The sequence below is a fragment of the Lissotriton helveticus genome, chromosome 5_1, assembly GCF_964261635.1.
Source record: "Lissotriton helveticus chromosome 5_1, aLisHel1.1, whole genome shotgun sequence".
In the NCBI taxonomy this organism is placed as follows: domain Eukaryota; kingdom Metazoa; phylum Chordata; class Amphibia; order Caudata; family Salamandridae; genus Lissotriton; species Lissotriton helveticus.
This window is the reverse complement of record NC_136065.1, coordinates 1,946,267,008-1,946,290,911: the sequence shown is the minus strand read 5'-3', so window position 1 is coordinate 1,946,290,911 and position 23,904 is coordinate 1,946,267,008. Positions and strand designations below refer to the sequence as shown.

Below are 23,904 nucleotides of genomic sequence, written 5' to 3'. Positions count from 1 at the left end.
GAATACAGCACTACTCCTAGCATTTAAATCTGCAAGGTGTGGTGCAAGCATTCACCATCAACTTTCTTCCGATTCACAAGATTTGAATGAACCTGTTATTCTGAGAACCAATTTTCCAAATCCATCTTCACCAGAGGAAAGATAATTACGTTCATTGGACATGTGGAACTGTCTCGGGTTCTACCTTGATAAATTGAAAGACCTAGACTAATTGAATCAAATGTTCATGCCTTTTGGACAGCCAAGAGGTTATTACCTCTTCAAACAGGGGATAAGCACGTTGGATCTCAGCCTGCATTGCCCTCTGTCACACAAGGGCCAAAGGTCCACCCAAGGGAAGAGTGAGGTCCTATTCCATCAGGAGCAGTGCATAATTTGTGGCACTCTATGCTGCGTTGCCCTTGTGATACATCTGCTGTGCAGCCACTTGGAAGACCAGTACATAATCATGAAGTACTTCTGCCTTGATATAGACACAGAAGCTGATGCCGCAAGGGGGGAAAGACTGTCCTTAGAAACATAGTTCAATAAAAGTGAGCCTGCGCCCCTCTCTTTATGTATTCTAATGTTTACTGTTTATAAGTCTGATTCAAGCGTGTGAATATTTAAAGGATCCGATGTTGGATAAGAAATTAGTCCTTGTAACTCCAGTGCTCCAACATTGCAATATTTTATATATTCCCTTCGACCCTCCCTCCTCTCTGGTCAGAGGCTCATTCTTTATATAATCATATCACAGATGTGCTTTGAAATGTGAGGTATAGTGCTCCCTTCAGAGTGGGCGAGTACACCTCATTTGTTGACCTTCTGGTTGCTTCAAATGTGGTGGATGTGTTTAATTTCTGATGGATACATCTGCCAGTGGATTCCTCACCTTGTGAATATCCCCTTGCGTCAGCAACATTCGGAAATTCTTTTTGTGGACGACTTCACAGAGGCACGACACCACGCGCGACTCCGCTGACGTCACCGACTCCATAATAGGCCCACACCGGCGTGATGACATCAGTTCCCTTTTTTCCGTGTCGTCGACGCTAACGGTTTCTAGGGATCCTCTGTAGCTGTTGGTAACTTTGTTACTGCTTGTTTCATTTCGGTGTCCTTTTGCTTCTTTGTGTCGAAATGTCTACGAAGAAGACTGGATTCAATCCCTGCGGAGAGCGCGGCAAGATGATGCCTATGACGGATCCGCACGAGTGCTGTCTGGTGTTCGAGTTCAGACCATGACGTAGAGGAAAGTTCATCCTGTAAGAAAATGAATCCTAAGGCTCGCCATGAGAGGGAGGCGAAACTCCTTGTTACAAAGTTGAAGAGCAGGAAGGACAAGAAGAGGTCGAGGTCACGGACTCGTCGGTCGAGGTCTCGCTCGAAGTCGCGCTCGAGGTAGTCTTTGGTGCATGCTTCGAAGTCATCGAGGAAGAAGCACAAGAAGAGATCTCATGACTCTCGTCATCATTCTGGGAAGGACTCGGGCTCGAGACCGAAGTCGCAGGTGAAGTTACTTCGTAAAGATGTGGAGGCTCCGACTCCAGATGTTCAAGTCTCCGAAGGTGAGGCTTCGCCTTTGAATTCGCCTGTTTATTCACCGAAGCCGATGTCGAATCCTTCTCCGGCTCCGACTCATTCTTCTGACCAAGAGGGTGAGGGAGATGAAGAAGATGGAGGAGAAGAGGAGGCTCCGTTGCCTGCGTGTTCGTCGACCCCGGTGCACCAGCCTGAGGTTGAGGTCGAAGTCGAGAAGACTCTGCTCCCTCGAGAGCAACCTGTGAGCTCTTATCCAGCTTTTCCTGCTCCAGGTCAGGACCCTACTCAGTTCCTGAATGCTATGTATGGAGTGTATTCAAGAGCTATGTACCCCTCTGGTGCACCAGTTGGTCCCACGGGTCAATTAGCATACAATCTGGGTATCCCCCAGACTTATGCTCCTGCGCCTTTTATGCCATTTATACCGGCTCCGACGCCGCCTTGGCTTTACTCGGCGCCGCCGAAACCTTCGACGCCAAGACCATCGACTCCGACACCCCGATTCCGATCCGACCTAGTGTTCAGCGGTCTGGTCATCCGGCTTCGGGCTCGACGCCGGCTCCGGCTCCGACTGAGTCGATTCCGGATCCGTCGACTTCATACATGAAGGAGAGGTCGAGGTGTGAGGCAAAGAGACTTCTGGAAGAGCAGCGGTATCGTGAAGCAGAAATGGAAGAGGGTGAGCTGCAAGATTCAGAGGATCTTTTCGATGATCTGAGAGGCTAGTGGTCTTGAACAGTCCCCTGATTGGGATTTGGCCTCTATTTCTGACGCCCCTTCTAAGGATGCGACACCTTTGTGAGAAGTTGGCCTGATATATAGTGCTCACTATTCTAGTGATCACTTTGTATCATACCAAACAACCCTTATTGATGATTGGTTTTAAGTCAACCTTTCAGACCAGCTACCCTAGTAGCATGGACACGAGCAGTCTTCAGGCTAAACTCTAGAGGGCGTGTTAAGCCAGCTGTTTTACCATTACATATACCCCTTGAACACCAAGTGAAAGGACACCACACAAGTTGTTATAAAAATATAGGATATTTATTAATAACAGTTCTACCCTGAACTCTTTGAGTCAGGGAGCTAAGCACAATACAAAACTCTTAAGAAAATACTATAAGTTGCACAATTTACACAAATGCCCGAGGGGCACGACAAACCATATACTACAAAAGTGGAATGCGAAATACTAGCAGGTAAGTAACAAGATCCAGAGGCTTCAGGATCGCTAGAACTACACTACTGAACCTTAAGATTACAAGCAGGAGGCCTAGGGAGATCGGGTGCAGAGTGTGCACTCTCACGCGGGATGCGGGACAAAGTCTATGGATGCTAGATTTCGTAAAGTTAGTGTTATCGGACGAATCCGACCAGTTAGGCTGAAAACGAAAAAGGATCTGGACACTTAGATAGTGAACCTACGTGGGAGCACCGAAATGCTCTAGTTACCTAGCCCAGGGGCTGCGGCTGCATAGGGTTCAAAAGACGTCGGGAATCCTCGTTACAGTCTATGGAGCCTGAAAGAAGAAGTTGCTGGCAGGCGACCAGTGATGTAGTTCGATGGGATCCAAGCCTGGATCGGAGTCGAAGATGACCTGAAAGCAGAGGGGACTCAGTTCTTGATCACTAGCCAGTGATCAGATGGGCACCAGGATGGCACCGGATGAGGACACCTCGACCAGGTGAGTGGGCGACGCTTGGCTCTGCAGTCTCTCGGACCAGGAGGCGTTGTCGGCGACCAGGATGGAGGGGCGAGCTGTCCCACGAGGGTGTCTGCTGTCGGCGCTGCTGAAACCAGGATTGGAGCAACAAGCCTTGGCAAAGGCAAGCCCACGCGGTGGACTCAAGATGGCGTCTGGAGTGGACCAGGAGGGTCCAGGGTGCTCCTCTGTTGGAGGGGAGCAAGGGCCAGTCTGGAGCAACCAGACCAGCGGTGAAATCGTCGTGGTACGTCGTCAAGAGGGTCACTAGCCAACGGGCAAGTGACCGGACAACGTGGCAAGCAGCAAAGAAGCAGAAGGGCCCCACGCAGATCTCGTGGATGCTGGGAGGCTGGACTTCGGTGCTGGAGCTGCTTAGGGTTAGGGCTTCTCAAACCCCAGTGCACTTACTCGAGGGTCTCTCGGGGATCGTGCTGGAGAAGCGTTGTGCAGGTCTTGAAGATGGCCGGTCCCACGGGTCTCGTCGCACCCACGAATCTCAGCTGTGCTGGATGATGTAGGTAGAGGTCAGAGATGGAGGGGAAGCCGGGTCTCGTCGAGCTGGGCAGTCTTGATCCAGAGGATGGACTTCAGCAAACCGCAAGAGCTTCGATGGTGCCTGCTGGTGCAGGTTGGCTACTCCTTAGCCACAAGGGAGAGTCTTCAGAAGAGTCAAGAGTTCCTTTCGTGGAAAGTAGTTTTAAGATTCAGAATTATCTAATTTGGGAAGGGGAACTGCTCCTATCTTTATACTAAGAAAAGGGGCTGGCACGCGACTAAGTCCTGCCCTATGGGTGGGACTAGGAGGGGGGTGGTTACACCCCTCTCCTTTGTCCGGTCTCTCCCCAGCTCAGGGGCTGGTGTGCCCCAGGAACTGGTTTGAGCCGGCATATGCACAGTGAGCACCGGGGTGCCACTGGCAGTCACCTTCCTTTCAGCCCTGCCTACCTGGAATACACAAAATCCTGTCTGGGATGGTGCTGACACCGCCCCTGACAGGAAACCCTTTGTCCAGGCCTCCGTTGCTGGAAGGACTCCCAGCAGCAGGAGGGCAGACTTGTGTCTCGGTGGCAGCATCCATTTTGTGGAGCTGAGGCTATGTCTGACTTTAACCGGGGTTCACAGTTACATACATGCAATGCTAACCCAGTCACCAGAATTGGCGAGGGGTTAGTATTCCAATTCGTATGACACCTTACTTGACATGTTTTGATAATGCTATACCAAAGTTAGCATTTAACCGCGAGGATTATAATGCACTTAAGAGTATATGGTATAGCGTTATCATGGAACAGCTATTTGGACTTGGTTCCGCAAGCTGCAAACGGGCTCAGCTCATGCCAGAGCACCATCTCACATAATTCCAAGCACTCTGCCTTCAGGATTGATAAGGCCTGCCATAGGAGTGACTGATAGGAATATATGTGTCAATTTTAGGGTTAGATATAGGTATACTATATCTAAAGCAAAGGGTGATTACACCACCTTGCCCCAGCTGTCTTGCAGCCAGTTGTGTCAGTTTTGGATGGCCAGCCAGGGGTGGCATAATACATGCTTCAGCCCCTGGTAGGCCCTGGGTACACCTATGCCCTGGATACCTAAGGTATGCTGTACAGGGACTGATAAGGTGGCCCAGTACCAATTAGATATGTACCTAGGGTACATGGAGTCCATTTTACCAGAGAGAGCAGGAAGCCTGGGGTCCTGGATAGCAGGATCCCAGGCCAACTAAGTCAGAAACCAGCAAAACACTAGGCAAAAAGTTGGGGGCAACCATAGTCAGGTTTCCACCTTCCTACATACCTTATCACGTGGTCATAAGAAAGGCTGCATACTTGTTGAATTTAACACTTCCAACTGCAGAGTATAAAGCTAATATACTGACTGAAGTCCTTCATTCGCCTACCTCTGTGGTCGAGCCTATGCTCCCTTTTAATGATTCTTTGGCGGAGCCTATATCTGAGGTTTGGAAAAGACCGCTTACAGCCCCTGCTGTTTCTAGGGAGGTTGCAAGAAGGTACAGGATGGCGCCTGGTGACCCAGACTTTTTATCCACACACCCCTTGCCAGAGAGCTTGGTTGTGCAGGCGGCCTGCTTGAAAAAAATCTGCGGGCGCTTTTCCACAGGTTCCTGGGGATAAGGATTCATAGAAGCAGGACCAGGCTGCTAAAAAAGTCTTTTCCTCTGCAAGCATGGCGCTCAAATCGACTAATGCAACTTGTCTAATGGGACGCTATCCATGCATTGATGGATTCAGTCAAACAGCTAGTTCCAAAGCTTCCTGAGGTGGATAGGAAGGATTTTCAAGAAGTGATTGTTGACACTCAGGCTGCCGCTAGACAGGTCATTCAGAGTGGTCTAGACACTGCTGACTCGGTAGCAAGAGTGATGGGTTCTTCTGTGGCTACAAGAAGAGCAGCATGGCTTAAATCATCTGAGTTCTCTGCGGTTGTCCAAGCTGCCTTGATGGATTTGCCCTTTGATGGGTCAGGATTGTTTGGAAAGAAGGCTGATGCTGCTTTAGAAAGATTCAAGGACAGCAGAGCGACAGTGAGATCTTTGGGCCTGCAGTCCAGAGGTACTACAGGGAAGAGGTTGAGGTTTTGGCAGGTCTTCCTTTCGGACCTACAGGCAGCCGCAGCAGCAAAATACGCTGTACAAGTCGTACAGAGTCAGGCAAAGAGCTCGTCCTAGAGGTCGTCAGGCCTCCTCCTCCTCCTCCTCTACCTCTTCCCAACCCCCTGCCACCACAGCAAAGCAGCCCTAGATACGCCATTCCGGATCATGGGGGCCCAGTGGGGGGCCGGCTTACCCATTTTCTACGAGATTGGGAATTGATTACATCAGATCTTTGGGTTCTCAATCGGGTGGAGAATGGGTATGCTCTTCCCTTTCGGGAATTTCCCCCCAATTACCCTCCTTGCCAAGGTTTTTGTGCGGAGGACCACCTGCTGCTCTTGCAGGAAGAAGTCCTGGCTCTGTTCAGAAAGGGTGCGATGGTCCAAGCAGGAGAGGGGTCAGGGGTGCTACTCCCGGTATTTCCTGATCCCCAAAAAGGATGGCAGACTTCGTCCAATCCTGGATCTCAGGATCTTGAACCTTTACCTGAAGCAGGAGAAGTTCAAGATGCTCACCCTTGCGCAGGTTCTTCATGCGCTGCTGGAAGAAGACTGGATGGTGTTGATCGACTTGCAGGATGCGTATTTCCGCATCCCCATTCTGAAGTCGCACAGGATGTATCTCCGTTTTACGGTGGGATCGAAGCACTACCAGTTTGCGGTCCTTCCGTTTGGTCTTACTACTGCACCTCGAGTCTTCACCAAGGTGATGGCAGTGGTGGATGCACATTTCAGAAGGTCAGGAGTTCCAGTATTCCCTTATCTGGACGATTGGCTGATCAAAGCAGAATCATCCGAGAAAGTGCTCCATCATCTGCAAATCACAACTCAGTAGTTGTACAGGTTGGGTTTTTCAATACATGTACCCAAATCTCACCTGGTGCCCTCACAGCGCAACCTGTTCATAGGTGCAGTACTGGATACTACTGTATGTCAGGCATTCCCTCCACCTCAAAGGATTCGCGACATACAGGAAATTATTCCTTTATTTCACAATGGAGCGGTCGTTCCAGTCCAGTCGGTCCTTCGTCTGCTCGGTCTGATGGCTTCTTGCATTCTGTTGGTTAACCATGCACGCTGGCATATGAAGGCACTCCAGTGGTGCCTCGGCAGGCAGTGGTATCAACACAACGGCGATCTCAGGGAGTCCATCAGGATCTTCAGAGAAACTGCAGCGGATCTGTCTTGGTGGAGTGTGGAGGGCAATCTGTCTCAAGGAAAGCCTTTCCAACTTCCTCCAGCGGTGGCCACAGTGATAACGGATGCCTCCACTCTCGGGTGGGGTGCTCATCTGGGGGATCTGGAGATCAAAGGTCTTTGGTCTCCAGAGGAAAGGTTGCTTCACATCAACCTTTTGGAATTGCGGGCGATACGTCTGGCGCTCGAAGCCTTCCTCCCTTCCCTTCGCAGGCGGTCGGTTCAGGTCCTGACGGACAACACCACCGCGATGTGGTATGTGAACAAGCTGTGAGGAGTAGGGTTGCAGTGTCTCTGCAGAGAGGGTCTTCGTCTCTGGTCTTGGGTTCAGGATCATCAGATTTGTCTGATGGCAAATCTGGCCGGAGTTCTGAACGTGCGTGCAGACCGTCTCAGTCGGCAGTTCTCAGCCGACCACGAGTGGAGGCTTCATCCAGAGGTAGTTCGTCACGTCTTTCGGATGTGTAGGACTCCTCAGGTGGACCTGTTCGCCACTCGCAAGAATGCTCACTGCCTGTCATTCTGCAGCCTCCAGTTTCCGATGCAGGGAGCCTTGGGGGACGCGTTTCAGTTGAGTTGGGACTCGCAACTCTTTTACGCGTTTCCTCCCATACCCTTGATTCCTCGAGTTCTGAGGAAGATTCGCCAAGACCGGGCCCAAGTTATATTGGTCGCCCCGGATTGGCCAAGAAGGGTGTGGTACACAGATCTTCTCCACCTCTCCTCGTGCCTGCCGCTCCATCTGCCTTTCAGGGCAGATCTCCTCTCTCAGATGGAGGGGCAGGTTCTACACCCCCACCTCCAGACCTTACACCTTCATGCCTGGAGATTGAACAGGGCAACCTGAATTCATTTTCTGTCCCGCATGATGTGGTGGATGTCATTCTTTCGGCCAGGCGTGACTCCACTAAGTCAATCTATTCTTACAGATGGTCTAAATTTGTGACTTGGTGTGGGGAGAAGTCCATTGACCCTTTGAGGGCTCGTTTGTCAGATATACTTCTATTTGATCTTTCTTTAGCGCAGCAAGGTTTTGCTGTGGCTACAGTGAAAGGTTATCATTCGGCTTTGTCGGCTTTTCTCTGCCTGCCGGATCAGCCGTCCTTATTGTTTTAAGATTTCTGAAGGGCCTTACAAATAAATTTCCTCCTGCTCCTTTTATTGTGCCTCAATGGGACTTGAATTTGGTGCTTACTTTTCTAATGGGTTCCCCTTTCGAACCTCTACATAATTGTCCCTTGAGGTTGTTGTCTTTTAAGACTGTTTTCCTAGTTGCAATTACCTCGGCAAGGAGGGTAAGTGAGCTTCAAGCTCTTAGTTCAAAGCCCCCATTCTTGACCATCCATGCTGAACGAAAGGTTCTTCGTACCAGGGCTGCTTTTATGCCTAAGGTGGTAACTCCCTTCCATCTAGGACAGTCCATTACCCTACCTACCTTCTATCCTCCCCCTCACCCTTCCAAGGAGGAGGAGCGGCTTCACCGTCTGGACCCTAAGAGGGCTGTGAGCTTTTATCTTGATAGGACTAAGGACCATCGTGTTGATGACCAGCTGTTTGTTGGATTTGCTGGTTGCAGGAAAGGAAGGGCTGTGCACAAGCGCACACTTTCGTGATGGATAATTCTAGGCATCAAGATCTGCTACGCCCTGGCTGGTAAGGAACCTCCAGAGGGTATAAGAGCCCACTCTCCTAGAGCAAAGTCTTCAACATCTGCTTTGTCTAGGGGTGTACCTGTTGAGGATATTTGTAAAGCGGCAACTTGGGCCTCACTCCACACTTTCGCGAAGCATTACTGCTTGGATACCGAAGTGAGGAGGGAAGGCCACTTTGCGCGTTCTGTCCTCCAGGATTTTCTGGTATAGGAGAGTGGACACCCTCCTCCGGGAGTGGGGACTGCTGTGGGAATCTATTCACAAGGTGAGGAATCCACTGGCAGATGTATCCATTAGAAGAACAAGTTACTTACCCTCAGTAACTCTTTTTCTGGTGGATACAGTATCTGCCTGTGGATTCCTCACTGACCCACCCGCCTCCCCATTGTCCACTCTTCTATACCTGAGTAACTGTGATGTTAATATGTTTTTATTGTTGAAGGAAAAGTTTTATTTCAATTGCTTTTCTGCATTGGTTTCACACTTTGTGTATTATCTTGACATTTGTGTACTGTGTATACTGTGTATATATCTACTGATGTTGGTCCGTCCGTGTGCCTCGAAGGCACGGAAAAAATGGCGGAACTGATGTCATCACGCCGGCGTGGGCCTATTATGGAGTCTGTGACGTCAGTGGAGTCGCGCGCGGTGTCGTGCCTCTGTGACGTCGTCGGCGCGAAGCTACAAAAAGAATTTCCGAATGTTGCTGACGCAAGGGAATATTCACAAGGTGAGGAATCCACAGGCAGATACTGTATCCACCAGAAAAAGCGTTACCGAAGGTAAGTAACTTGTTTGTTAGCACTGTTTACTGCTATTTAAATGTAGCAGTGATTCCTATTCTGATGATGGAGAATGAATCAAGCATGTGCATATATACAAGATTCCATTGTTGAATTATAGTAAGAGGTAGGTTACTAATTTCTTCTATAAGCCAATTAGGTTCTGGAAAGCAGCCACTAAAACGTATTCTGCTCTTTTCTTCTTTTAGGCTCAGGATCATTAAAAATCGACTTTGTTGGTGAGCTGAATGATAAAATGAAAGGTTTCTATCGTAGCAAATATGCAACCCCTTCAAACGAAGTGCGCTATGCTGCTGTCACCCAGTTTGAGGTACGGAATTTGGTTCCCTTTGTCTTAAACGTAGCTGTTCTATTTTTTTCCTCTTCACTGTTTCATCAGTACCTTAAATACCATGATTAAGGGGTGCCCATACTTCCGTCTTCTTTACTAAACCATTTAAAACTATTAGTAAGAGGCATATTTTTGAAATTCGACTTCCAGCTTCTTCCAGTAGCAGAGCTAATGGTAGGTTGGAAACCTCAAGACGTCCTTTTTTGCAAATGATGTTCTCTGTGGTCTGAATCAAAAATTGAATTTAACTTGTCTGTCCCCTCTATTTAACTCAACCTATAATATTACTATTGCCAGTCTTCAATCATATGGAAATTCAGAGCATCACTGAGGCTTTCACCTCATGTATTAAGGGTGAGGACATACAATAGATGTCTAGTCAACTAAAAGTTTCAGATATTGTATTGTTTGACTTATAATGGAAGGATCTAGCTGAGCACACCACAGATTGTGATTTTAATATAATATTAAAAACAGTAATACAAATCTCAACGCTAAAAGATTACAACATACCCTCCTAACGCTTTTTAACATAAATATTCAAAGTGATTATTATGGAATATGATATCATCACAACAACTATTGTATTTACGATCTTTTTATACTAATGAATGGTTAAATATTAAATTGTAGACATATCTTTTTTAACCGTATTGTATTAGTCTTTTAGCACAAGATGTCCATTGTAGTTTCTATTGAGATGGTTTTTATTCATTTCAGTATAGTTTATACTTTCTGAGGAGAGGTTGGAATAATTTGAGTAATTAACATATATATGTACTTGTATTTCTCTGCAATGATGTCCTCTTCCGAAATTCCTTTCCTCTATCACTTACACTTGGAACAAATCATCTTTGATGCTGCTTTAGTCTGAGAAGACAACTCTATAGTAAATGACAAAAACTTGACCATGCAGACAGAAAAAAATCACTGGTGGCATTGTGATCAGTAGTACCACTCAAAGGTCGTGATGTTCACTGCTGTTCATTCAATTATCAGTCACCACATTAAACAGATCACTTTAATGGAATAGGAGCAGTTGAAAGCGAGGGTAGCAGCTCTCGTTCTTCCTTCGGATAGCATGTGAAAATGCAGTACTGGTTGACATAATGACACTAGAACCAGTGAACACCATGCCATTTTTTTTGTATAGCACAGACAGGAGTGAATGTTGCCCAGTTCTCAGTTCTTTATTTCTTTTCTCGAGTGAGATTACAAGATGTTAACTGAGGTGTTTGCTAAGAGTTTCTCATCCACACATATTCACAGTATGTTTATTTTCCGTTTTTTTGGGAAGTTCAGATATAATTTAACAGCCCTGAGGTCTGTGGCCGCTTTATAGAGAGGCTTTCACCATTTCAATGCCAGGATCTTGATCAGGTCTACTGCTGGCACACCGGGAGTTAGCTCATGCTTATTGGACTCCTCAGGATCAATGTGAAAGGCAAGAGGCAAGTTGGAGGTATTGTGAATAATGTGGATCATTTCGCCATCCTTCTTATTCTTTGTGTCCCAGAATACAACACATTCCTTTATTTGTTTTATGTGTTGGTAGTCTTGTTTGTCCGTGCTTAGGTCCTCCACTCCGGTCAGATTCCTGATCTAAAGTTTTCTTGTTCCAACACTTTTTTCTCCTACTTTGCTCTTGGTACCGAAGTTTGTTATGTATTTCTTAGTAGAAAGTGTAAATGATGCTGTTCTTTTCTTAGTCTACAGATGCTCGTAGAGCGTTTCCGTGCTGGGATGAGCCTGCCATTAAAGCAACATTTGATATCACACTGGTGGTACCCAAAGATAAAGTTGCTCTATCGAATATGGTAAGTGTACCAAAGGAAAGGACTAGCTTTAGAGAAAAGAGTTTGTTTACCCAACATGAAAGATTTGTGAGATCTATAATCCTGCTGATTTTGAAAAAACATTTTTTTGCATCTCTTGATTGCTGTGGAATTTGTACTAATCTTCACCTGCCCCCCTAATTTTTGTCTAGAATGTTCTTGAGCGGAAGCCATACCATGATGATGCAAATCTGGTGGAGGTCAAGTTTGCTCGCAGCCCTGTGATGTCCACATATCTGCTGGCCTTTGTGGTGGGAGAATACGACTTTGTGGAGACCAAGTCTTCCGATGGTGTTCTAGTTCGTGTTTACACACCCATTGGCAAATCAGAGCAAGGAAGGTTTGCATTAGAGGTAAGAGCAGACTTGTTTGCTTTTTGACTGTAGGGGAGCTATGGTGGATAATTGGTTACCGAAATGGGATATTTGTGAGTTAATTTACAGCCTCTGTGGCTCTGGACCGCATCAACCAGAAACATTCTTAACCTCCGAAAGCAAAACATGTCTGTTTGCAGAAATGCATTGAGAACTTTGTTTCAAACTAAAGAAGCTGCTAGGAACTAACACAGCTGGGTAGTGGGAAACTTTGATACTGTTGATGTCAGAGAATCCTTACCATATATATTTGTGTGTGTCTGTTTCTGTGTGTGTGCGTGCAATCTATATATGTGTATGTATGTGTATGTATGTGTGTATATGTATATATATATATATATATATATATATATGTGTGTGTATATATTTGATTTTTTTCTCTCCATATTATCTAAGGTAGATTTATCACTCTGGTGCTAGAGGTAATGAAGTTGGTGAGAGATGGGGCATATATATGCAAAAAACAGGGCTGATGTTTTTTTCTAGGTACCATAAAGTGTGATGGGTTCAAGATTGTCACCAAATCTTATCAACGTTTATGCTGTGTACTTCGATGAAAAAGTACTTGTCAATATGTATTGTGTGTTATGGAAATTAAAAATGTTGCAAGGCTTCTACTCTTGGCCATGCTGCTTATTAATGAACTGATTTTCATTACCCAATCATGGCATATTTGTCCAGTATTCTGATCTATGTTCATATGAGATGAACATTTCTTTGTTCGGTTTATGCAAACGTAATGGTGGTAGCAGCAGTAGTAGTAGTAGTAGTAGCAGCAGCAGCAGCATCAGCTGCTAAATTATTTTGGTTGTGTATGTCAAAACAAGTATTATGTATGTTCTTATCCCCAGGATGTTCATTATTAGTCAAAATTAATTGATTGTGCTGCCTGCACATGGGATCCTGCAGCACTTATTTTGCAAAAATATATATATAAAATACACTACTTCAGAATGCTAAATTCTTAAAACAAAGTGATTTTGATAGCCTGCTAATTGGCATTACTGACCAATGTTTTACTGTTTTCTTTAAAAAAAGAAAACCAATGTAAAATCTAGAAAAAAGGTCATTAGAAATAAAACGGTGACAAGAAAACTTTCTCAAACCTTTATAGGAAAAAAGGGGACAATGTAGCCAAATAAGCTGCAACCTGAAAAGCTGGGAAAACGGACGCTGCTGCTTTAAGGAACAGTGTTCCACCAGCATGCGATCATGCCTTGTCCGTGGCAGTTGAGCCAGTTTTTTCAGATTTGGAGACAAGACCCTGAAGCTTTGACTAATATTTTTGAGGTTTTTTTCTTTTGGAAAACAATTCAAAGACCTTCAAAACGCGACTTTACTGAACATCTTTAAACGATAGTGTACATTTTCTGTTTTCTGACAGAAAAAAAATATTTCCCCTTTACAAAATACCTTCTCGTTTTCTAAAGTGCCAGTCTTGTGGAAGGAAAATAAAGACTCAAAGGACCCTTAACATGTCTGTATTGTGAGGGTTTTGCCAGTACATGACCGCTTTCAATGAAGTCTTGGTAAGGTGCAGTGCTCCATATACACATCCCATCTACTCAGCAAAAGACTTAATATATCTTCCAAACAATTCACCAGCGTTCCTCTGTAAGCTCTTTGCTTCACTTGATCACCAATCTCAACGAAGTCTGCAATTACAGATGTAATGCAAACCTGTAGCACAAGACCTTTTGGTCCTATGAGCAGATCCACAGCTTGACTTTCATTTTTTGCAGCCAGGTAATTCCAACCTACCTCTCCACCCTCAATGGTGCCTCCTGAAGAGTAGAGTAAGAAAATGGATGCGGTTGGCAGACATTTGTGTGACCTGTTCGCTACTGCCATGAACATGTCGAGTTATACTACAATGCTTAGGTGTTCTGAAAGACCCCAGTGTGGGGTACTCTTCACTGCTTTCAAGTGAAACTTCCTAGTAAGAACAGGCAAAACGTTTAAGAAGTTTTACAAGAGAGGATGATGGTCTGCAAATATATTAATGCTACTGCTGAGTAAGCTGATTTGCAGTCCACAGATACTGTCATGGACTGGCTTCACATTGTTCCTCATGTCTCCATTTTACCAGTTAGAAACCTGAGGCACAACAGAGAATCTTTAACCTTGCATTCTCTTGAACCTCTCTATTTGGAGTGCATGTGAGGGACTGGATAAAGCTCATGAAGGTTGAATTGGTAACAGTCAGGGATGTGGGGCTTTAGAAAAATAAACTATACAAGAAGCACTGGTACAAACCCTATGATTGACATTACCAAAAGATAGTTCAAGTCCCTTCATAGCCACAACTACAGCAGCAACATCAGGAATTCTACACGTCCCATAAGTCTGCCAAAGGTAGCAGTGGCCATCAAACACTAGCTACTGCAGGAAAACACTCAAATCAGTGACCCTGCACTTCACCCTCTTTCGTTCAACACTCCAGTAGAGGTAACAATCAGCAAACATCTGTATGAATGGAAGAAAATAACCAGAATATGGATGCTAAATACTGTGCAAAATAGCTTCTTCGAGGTGTTCAATCCTCTATGAATAGCATCTGGTGGTTGTAAATGCCTTGAAGTATGGTATGAGGTATACCCGCAGATGTCAAATGTATGTTGAAGACCAACAGAATGGAGTGGATTGCCTTAGTTTGTTGAAAGTACTCCTCTTCTGTGGCCAAGAGTTTCTATAGTTTGTTAATGTTATTTTTGAAATCTGTTACCCTACGGTAGCAATTTCTTTATTGCCTGGGTGATTAAAATGAGATGGTCATTGTAGGAAGGTAGAACCCTGACTATGGTTGCCCCCAACTTTTTGCCTGGTGTTTTGCTGGTTTTCTGACTTAGTTGACCTGAGGCCCTGCTATTCAGGACCTCAGGCCCACTGCTCTTTCTGTAAAATGGATTCCATGTACCTTAGGTACATATCTAAATTGGATACTGAGTCACCTTATCAGTCCCTGTACAGTGTACCTTAGGTACCCAGGGCATAGGTGTACCCAGGGCCTACCAGGGGCTGCAGCATGTATTATGCCACCCCTGGCTGGCCATCCAAATCTGACACAACTGGCTGCTTGACAGCTGGGGCAAGGTGGTGTAATCACCCTTTGCTTTAGATATAGTATACCTATATCTAACCCTAAAAATGGACACACAGATCTCCTATCAGTCACTCCTATGGCAGGCCTTAACAATCCTGAAGGCAGAGTGCTTGGAATCGTGTGAGATGGTGCTCTGGCATGAGCTGAGCCTGTCTGCGGCTTTCGGGATCCATCCCTTAGCCGTTTCCATGATATCGCATACCATATACTCTTAAGTGCATTATAATCCTCGCGGTTATATGCCAACTCTGGTATCGCTTTATCAAAACATGTCGAGTAAGGTGTCATACGAATTGGAATACTAACCCCTCGCCAATTCTGGCGACGGGGTTAGCATTCCACCCTTCTAGAGGGACACAACATGTATGTAACCCCTAACCCCGGTTAAAGTCAGACAGAGCCTTAGCATCCACAAAATGGATGCTGCCACCGAGACACAAGTCTGCCCTCCTGCTGCTGGGAGTCCTCCCAGAGCAGGAGATAAGGACAAAGGGTTTCCTGCCAGGGGCGGTGCCAGCACCGTCCCAGACAGGGTTTTGTGTATTGTAGGTAGGCAGGGCTTTAGAGGAAGGTGACTGCAAGTGGCACCCCGGTGCTCACTGTGCATAGGCTGGCTGGAACCAGTTCCAGGGTCACTCCAGACCCTGTGCTGGGGAAAAGCCCGCCAAGGAAGTGGGTGTAACCACCCCCCTCCTAGTCCCACCCATAGGGCAGGGCTTAGTCGCGTGCCAGCCCCTTTTTACAGGATAAAGGTAGAGACTGGCCCCCTTCCAAATCAGATCATCTTTGAATCCTGAAACTACTTTCTGCGAAAGGAACTCAAGACTTCTTCCTAAGATTTCTCCCTTGTGACTAAGGAGTAGTCACCCTGCATCCGCAGGCACCATCTAAGAACACTGCGGTCTGCTGTAAGTCCTTCCTCCGGAATCCGACTGCCCAGCTCGACGAGAACCGGCTTCCCTGGCACCTCTGACCTCTACCCACCTCTACAGCCCAGCTGAGAACCGTGGGTGCGACGAGACCTCAAGGGACCGGCCATCTGCAAGACTGCACGACTTCTTTCCAGCAAGCCCGCCGAGTAATCTACTGGTGAGTGCTTTGGGGTCCGAGAAGCCCCGACTCTGAGCAGCTCCAGCTCCGAAGTGCAGCCCCCCAGCATCTCCACGATCTGCGTGGGGCCCTTCTGCTTTCCGCTGCTCACCGCGTTGTTTGGCTACTAGCCCGTTGGCTTGTGGCCTTCCTGACGACGCCCGACGACATTTCTGCTGCTGGTCTGGTTGCTCCAGACCGGCCCTTGCTCCCTTCCAGAAGAGGAGCACCCCGGACCCTCCTGGTCCACTCAAGACGCCATTTTGAGTCCACCGCGTGGGCTTGAATTAGCCAAGGCTTGTTGCCCAATCCTGGGTAACTTCGACGCCAACGACTTCATCCTTCGTGGGACAGCTCGCACCTCCATCCTGGTCGCCGACAACGCCTCCTGGTCCGAGAGACTGCAGAGCCCAGCAGCGCCCACTCACCTGACTGCGGTGACTTCGCCCGGTGCCATCCTGGTGCCCACTTAATCACTGGCTAGTGATTCAAGAACTTGGTCCCCTCTGCTTTCAGGTTTTTCTTCTTCCTTGATCCAGGCTTGGATCCATCGAACTTTTCTTCACTGGTCGCCTGCCAGCAACTTCTTCCTTCCAGGCTCCTGGTCCGGCAACGAGATCCCCGACGTCTTTTCAGACCTATGCAGCTGCAGCCCCTGGGCTAGGTAACTTCGGCACTCCGGTGTCCCAGCATAGCCTCACTATCCAAGGGTCAGGATCCACTGTCGTTTTCTCCCTACCAGGTCGGGTTCGCCCGTGAACACTAACTTTGTGAATTCTAGCTTCCATAGACTTTGTCCCGCATCCCGCGTGAGAGTGCACACTCTGCACCCGAGTCCCCTGGGCCTCCTAGTAATAATCTAACGATTCCCTAGTCCAGTCCTAGCGATTCCAAAGCCTATTAGAACTGTTACTTACCTGCTAGTAATTCGCATTCCACTTTTAGCGTATATGGTTTTTCGTGCCCCTCGGGCATTTGTGTAACGTGCTAACTTAAAAGTATTTTCGTAAGAGTTTTGTTGTGTGCTTAGCTCCCTGTCTCATAAAGAGCCAGGGTAGTCTTGTTATAAATAAATACACTGTTTATTTTCATAACAACTTGTGTGGTGTCCTTTCACTGGGTGTTCAAGGGGTAATGTGATGGTAAAACAGCTGGCTTAACACGCCCTCTAGAGTCTTAGCCTTAGACTGCTCGTATCCATGCTACTAGGATAGCTGGTCTATAAGGTTGACTTACAACCAATCATCAATAAGGGTTGTTTGGACTGATATATAGTGATCACTAGAATAGTGAGCACTGCACATCAGGCCAACTTCTCACAGTCATCCAGTGTCAAGAGGACATCCTCCGAAAAACCTTGATTTTAAAAATATTTATTTCTAATTTTACTCCTTTAATGTCTCCATCTTTCCCTATGCTCTGTGGCAGACGCTCAAGATTAAATGCACATAGCAGGGATTAAAGTGGCCACCCCTGCCTGATGTCTATTTCAGCATTCATCTATTTAGTGAGAATGCTATAGTCCCGCACCCTACCCTGTGGGGATCAGTACCATACCTTTAGCTATTTCACAAGAGCTTCTCCAAAATCTGTTGAGTAATGTTGCTGATGAGCACTCTACCCAGGTAAAGGCCATTTTGCCATCTAGTGATAGCAGTATCAGAGGTATTTGTTGATTTTCTGCCATAATAATTTGGTTCAAAACGTTTTTGCTAGTATCACTGGTTTGCCTCCCTTTTTAAAATCCTGCATGATCCGGTCCCCTAGTTTTGACAAACTGTTCTTAGTGGGTTGCAAAAATCCAAGAGAATAGCTTCCTTATTAGCTGTCAGGTGTGGTTCTGGTCTCACACTTCGGTCTCTCCCTTTCTGAGTTCCATCAACATTGCCTGCCCCTTCGTAGAATTATTTAATTCCTTTTCATTATAAGGGGCAAACGTATACCTAATCCTTCTATACTCTTTGTAGGGTTAATACATTGTGTATCTGGTGTCCCTAGTCCATCATAACAGCATGTCGGTCCAAATCCATTCTCCACTCTCCCACTTCTGTCCCTTAATACAGTATTGGTACTGGAGCCCCTTCCCTTGCACCCTCCCCCAAGAACTCAAAACTATCCAACTGTTTTGAAAGTGGATTCGTTTTTGGTATGTTGGTGTTTCCCGGTAACAGAGTAACACCATGTGCCAAACTAAGGGGTCGATTAGGATCGCGGACGGACTTGAGTCCGTCCGCAACCCCTGAGGAGGAGGGAACGTCCGCATGGGCTGCGGCGTTCCCTCCGATCAAATTAGGATGTGACCGCCAGGGTGGCGGTCACATCCTCTATCTCTAACATTGCGGCGGGTGCAGCTTCAAGCTGCACCCGCCGCAATGTAAAAAATCCATGCACAGCATTTGCGTGCACAAAGCGGCAGGCACCACGCGGTGCCTGCTGCATTGTGCACGCAAATGCAGGGGGGTACCATAGGTACCCCCCATGTGCACCCCCCACCCCACCTTCACCCAGGGGGCCCGCAACGGGCCCCCGAAGTGAAGGTCCGTATGCTTTTCCACGGCGGTAAAGCCGCCGCGGAAAAGCATATATTTTCAGACATCCTAATATGCCTGGCGGTGTCTGATAGACACCACCAGACATGTTAGTGCTTTTCCGCCGCGGTCGCCTTCCGACCGCGGCGGAAAAGCGGCGGACAGATTATCAGACCCACCAGCCATCCTAATTTGGCGGTGGGTCTTTGGAGTCTCCGCCGCGGTTTTTCCGCATCCTCCAGGCCGGCGGACACTTCCGCCGGCCCGGAGGATGCGGAAAAACCGCCATCCTAATCGGCCCCTAAGTGTAACCTCAATGAAGAAGGTAATTCCCTTTATTAATCTTCCTGGCCTGGAGAGATGTGGTGGCTACATTTTCACTGTATGCAAAACAGGAGACGGCCACCCTTAACCAAAGGGACAGAGTGTGATGTATTCCTATAGGTTCTGTATCGATCCCCCTATTCCTGACCCTGTTCTGGTTAACAAGTTAACTAGCAGCCATCCCATGATGCAGAAACCGTTATCTGATTAAGCCACACCACGGCACAGGAACGTGTTATCTGATTATGTCATAACGCTTGCCATCTAATTAGACAAGCGATATTCCTCCAGCCCCTGATAAGGCATACGGAGTTCTCAAAACAAATCAAACCTATGACAACCTGGGAAAAACCCTGCGGCCATTGTTTTGATTTCATCGAGAACTTCAGCAAAAGAATGTGCTAACGACCAAGTCGTATGACATCCTTATTGACGTATCTATGTCCATCCTTACGTCAATCTCGGCACCTTACAGGTATAAATATTACCGGTATTGCCTTAAGCAAACACACGCGGTGGTGACGAGATCGGAGCAGCCAGACTTGCCGAAGCCCAGAGCAGACCCCGCTGGCGCAGCCCCGCCTTCCTGACGCGCTGAGAACGAGACGCTGCTTTCTCCTGCCGAGAAATCCAGCTCCGGCGCTTCCGGGTAGCCCTCGCAGGCAGCCTGGAATATCGAGACCAGAGACGAGAGATACCATCCCTCATTCATCCTAAATTCCAGGTACAGAACTGAATAACCCCTCGCAGAGAATTCTTGAGTCAGTCACTTGGCAAAACAAACTTAACTTAAACTGCTACTTTCTATTCCCGCCCACGTATTAGGCTTAGGTCAGGTACACCGGGGTAGGCGTAGTTAGAAACACCAGTTGAGTACGATTAGTCAAATGTGTGTATATATATATATATATATATATATATATATATATATATATATATATATATATATATATATTTTATCCATTTTAAACCTGCATATGGCTTAGAAACCATATAAATGTTTTTACAGTATTATTTTATACTTCTGCTTTTATTGTATGCACTTTACTTAACCATAAGTATTGCGATAATATCGATCCATTTCTCTTGTATGAGAAAAGAGACTGATCAATAAATACCATCTTTTATTGAACACGCCCGTCTCTTCCTTTTCTCTACAATCTGGTGAGACTAAGAATGCACGTACTGACTGAGTAAAATAAGTTGTCTTTTGTTTTCACACGACTCTAGAGATACACTCTTGATTAGGGGAGAGCAAAGTTGTCATGCTCTATGGTTGTCAGAAACTAAATCCCTTCTTGTCTATCCAGGGAGGTTCAACTCCTCCTTGCCTGTTCGAGAAAGTTTCTAGTGAACTCTGAGCTAGCTGGCAAACCCAAGACTTTAAGTCTAATATCGACAATAGAAGACCTAGTTAACGTCTGGTCTAGGCCTATACTATTGAAGGTATTATTCCAATGCGCAGAGCCTATTGGGATAATAGGAACTACACTACAAGAGCACCTAATTGACAACCAGTCAAAGTAAACAATTCCCTTTGGGTATGTTTAAATAAAAACCTACTTACAATTCACACAAACGTTCATCCAACATTTAACCAATATCCCCAAGAAATACTGTTCAAAGTCATAATCAAATATGCAGTTTTATTTTTAAAATTTTTAAATCTCATTAAAAATCACTCAATGTTGTCAATAAATGTGCAAAACAGATTTATCCATACAATTGTGTTTTACATGCAAGTTCAAATTCACATCCAAATTTATCTATAATCAAATTGAAACAGTCCTAGAACCAACAATAAATGTCATATTGCTACAAGGGGAGAATAACATAGACATTAATTGTCATTAGGACCCACTAATCGAGCAACAAATCCTTAGTTACACAACCACTATAAATTAAAGTCTCTTGTTTAACCGAAGTTGAGTCGATTTAGTGTATAAACATTTTCATCAACCTGTTTCGGTGGGTTTAACTGATCCAACCACCTTCAGGAAAAGAAAGGATTTCTCCCTCAACTCAAAATCGGTAATAAAAAACATTTTAATAAATACAAGTCAAAAAACAATTTCAGATTTAATACAATCTATCGTTACAAAGCAATTGTATATCAACTGTAGCTTCGAATACTAATTTAGTATCTAGAAGGTATTAGAATTGCATTAATACTATAACACATTTTTCTTCTACAGAACCATCTTCTGTTGTACAAGTTAAAACCTGATTAAAAAAGACTTGGTAATATTGGAAATATGAAAACTCACAGTAACTCATGCTAACAAACATAATCATACCAATCCCTTTTTAAAACCCATTTCTCCTATATAGAGGTATGGGGATTAACCCACCAGCATTGTAGGTTAGTATCTTTCAAATATAACTCCTGATAAAATAGTACCTCAGGTTCACATACCACCCACAAGGTTGTCCAAAGGTCCCGTCAATTCTTTTCTAGGTTCGGGTTTTTTAACTCTGCTAAATTGGGAAATCCCCACACCTCTTTGATTATCAGTTTGACAGGTCATTGGGCTTGTATTTACCTACCTGCATACCTAGAGTTGAGGTATTGCGTCTGAATGGGGTCCAATGTGGATTCTTCGGAGGCCTCTGCCTCAGTGGCCCTCTGCTACCTGTTGTGCTCTTTGTTTGCGACTGGTCCTCCGGGGTCATAATGGGTCTGGTTGTACTTCCAACCAAGCCTCCATTGGATCACTCTGCTGTGCTCGCTGACCAACTGTTCCTCTGCATACTGCGTAGAACTTCTCCAGCACTTTTCCGGAGTCTAAACCTCTGAACCTCTCCTGGCCTGCCCGTTTGAACTCACCACTGTGGTAAGCGGCTCCTAAACTGGCCGGTAATCTGGGGGCTGGCACTTGATGTCAGAGAGAGCCAATACGACCCTGAAGTCTTCCCTTAGCAGGTCCTTTCATATTCAAGTCTGGTTGGCGCCTCCACCTTTTTAGGTTTCGCACCTGCGAACCGATCGCAAACCGATCGTCGCACCGAAACCTATTGCAATCGTTTCTGCTTTCAAGGAGTGAAGGGAGACAGGAGACAAGAGACAAGAGATGTGCACGCGCGCGTAAATGGATCAGGTCACGCGCGCTTCCTGTCTCCCATGGCTCCTTGGAAGCAGAAACGCACGCGTGCACACATACAGACCCCCCCCCCCGCCGCCGCGCATACACACACGCACGCACACACACACAGAGAACCCCCCAACCCCCCCTGCCGCGCATACACGCACGCACACAAACACACATAGAGACACCCCCCCCCGCCGCCGCGCATACACACACGCATGCGCACACATACATACAGAACACCCCGGCGCTTACACACACACATCCCTTACCTCGTCTTGGCGTGTCTTCTCATCGCAGCTTGCGCAGGGACAGCCACAGCCACAGCTCTAAAGAGGCAGGAACCATCCTTTGCAACTTCCTTCCGGTAGTGCCCATAGGAAGCCAGGTGCTGGTCCATCAGTGCCTCCCCTGTCAGCTGCTCCTTCCCCCTCCAGTCATCTCCTGGCTAGACCCGCCGGTCACCTCCATCTGCGCCCTGGGTTTCACAGACTGCCGCTGGCATGGACGGACGGAGGCGCACGCACTATTAGACCTGCATACAGCCTCCCATGGTCCACCGGTGCTAGGGTGCCGTTCTCCCCGCCTCGCACTGTCTGCGCATGTAGTTGCATGAGTGCCCCGGTGGTAACGAGGCCGCCCAGTCCTGAGCCGCTCCTTGCCTCATATCCTGAAGTACCATCAGGAACCGAGATTTATGAACCCACAGAAGCGCAGACACTGCCCGCAGCTGCCTAGAACGAGGTGAGGCCGGAGGTTGGGAGGAGACACGCGCTGATCAGGGAAACACAAACAGGAACGTTTATTTTCACTTTCACAGACACAGGCAGGCGGCACCATGGGAACTGTAGTCCAGGGGAAAGGGAAGTTCTGCGCTTACGCACATAGAGCTAGGACTTACCTGAGGCCTAAAACCTCTCGTGTTGTAACCGGCGTGCGGGAGACGAGTCACCTAGAAATGTGACAAACTCAAGACAAGCTGGCTAGGTGACGTTACATAATATTATCTGGTACCATTATTTGCATTCGAAAGTTGAAACAATAAGTGTTATTTCAATGTACGTCTTCCTTACTGGAGGATTCTGTGTCGTTTGTTGAAGACTGATCACAGTAACGCTTTTGGCTAATATTAATTTATAGTTTCGTAGACGTTAATAGATTCTTGCGTCTGAAGATCGAAACTCCTTTAGCTCGCAACTTTGAGACGCCACTTCTCCAATATGTTTTAGCAAGAGTGGCAAAATGTGCAAGATGTCCGCCCCATTTGTAGTGGACAAACAGCGGTCTAGTTGCAGAATAGAGATAGTCAAGTCCATATTTTAAGAAGTTTTTAGACTATCAAACATTCATCTCTTTTTGATGCAATGTTTCTATTGTGAAGAGTACCTTAAACTGTGATAAGTTAGGCATAGGCATGTAACTTTAAATATAAACAAAAGTAAATAATGATAACTGACAGGGTAAATATCTGCTTCTTTTTGTTTATTTATGCCAAGTACACTGTCTTATAAGACCACAGTTTACTTTACAGGTATTTAGGTTTTTGTTTGAACCGGAATAAATTGCATGAATATCAAAAGGTTAAAAACAAAAGTACTTAATTCATTCCACTAAGTTCCCTACCCTCTTTGACTTCAAGTAAACAGGTATTGGTATCATGCAAACATGACCACTACGTTTAACTGTTCTCGACAGTGATACGTTTGCCCCTTTTCTCTTTCGATACCCTTTTCCGG

General features: G+C 46.3%; 1 protein-coding gene across 1 annotated transcript in view; it reads left to right on the top strand.

The window, feature by feature from the left end:
* The window catches only part of NPEPPS (aminopeptidase puromycin sensitive), a 1,244,137-nt gene that overhangs the window by 359,384 nt on the left and 860,849 nt on the right, over positions 1 to 23,904 (top strand). Inside the window, exons 4-6 of the mRNA XM_078645599.1 lie at positions 9,687 to 9,808; positions 11,539 to 11,646; positions 11,817 to 12,017. Of these exons, the coding sequence (XP_078501725.1) occupies positions 9,687 to 9,808; positions 11,539 to 11,646; positions 11,817 to 12,017 (431 nt within the window). The remainder of the gene's footprint in view (positions 1 to 9,686; positions 9,809 to 11,538; positions 11,647 to 11,816; positions 12,018 to 23,904) is intronic.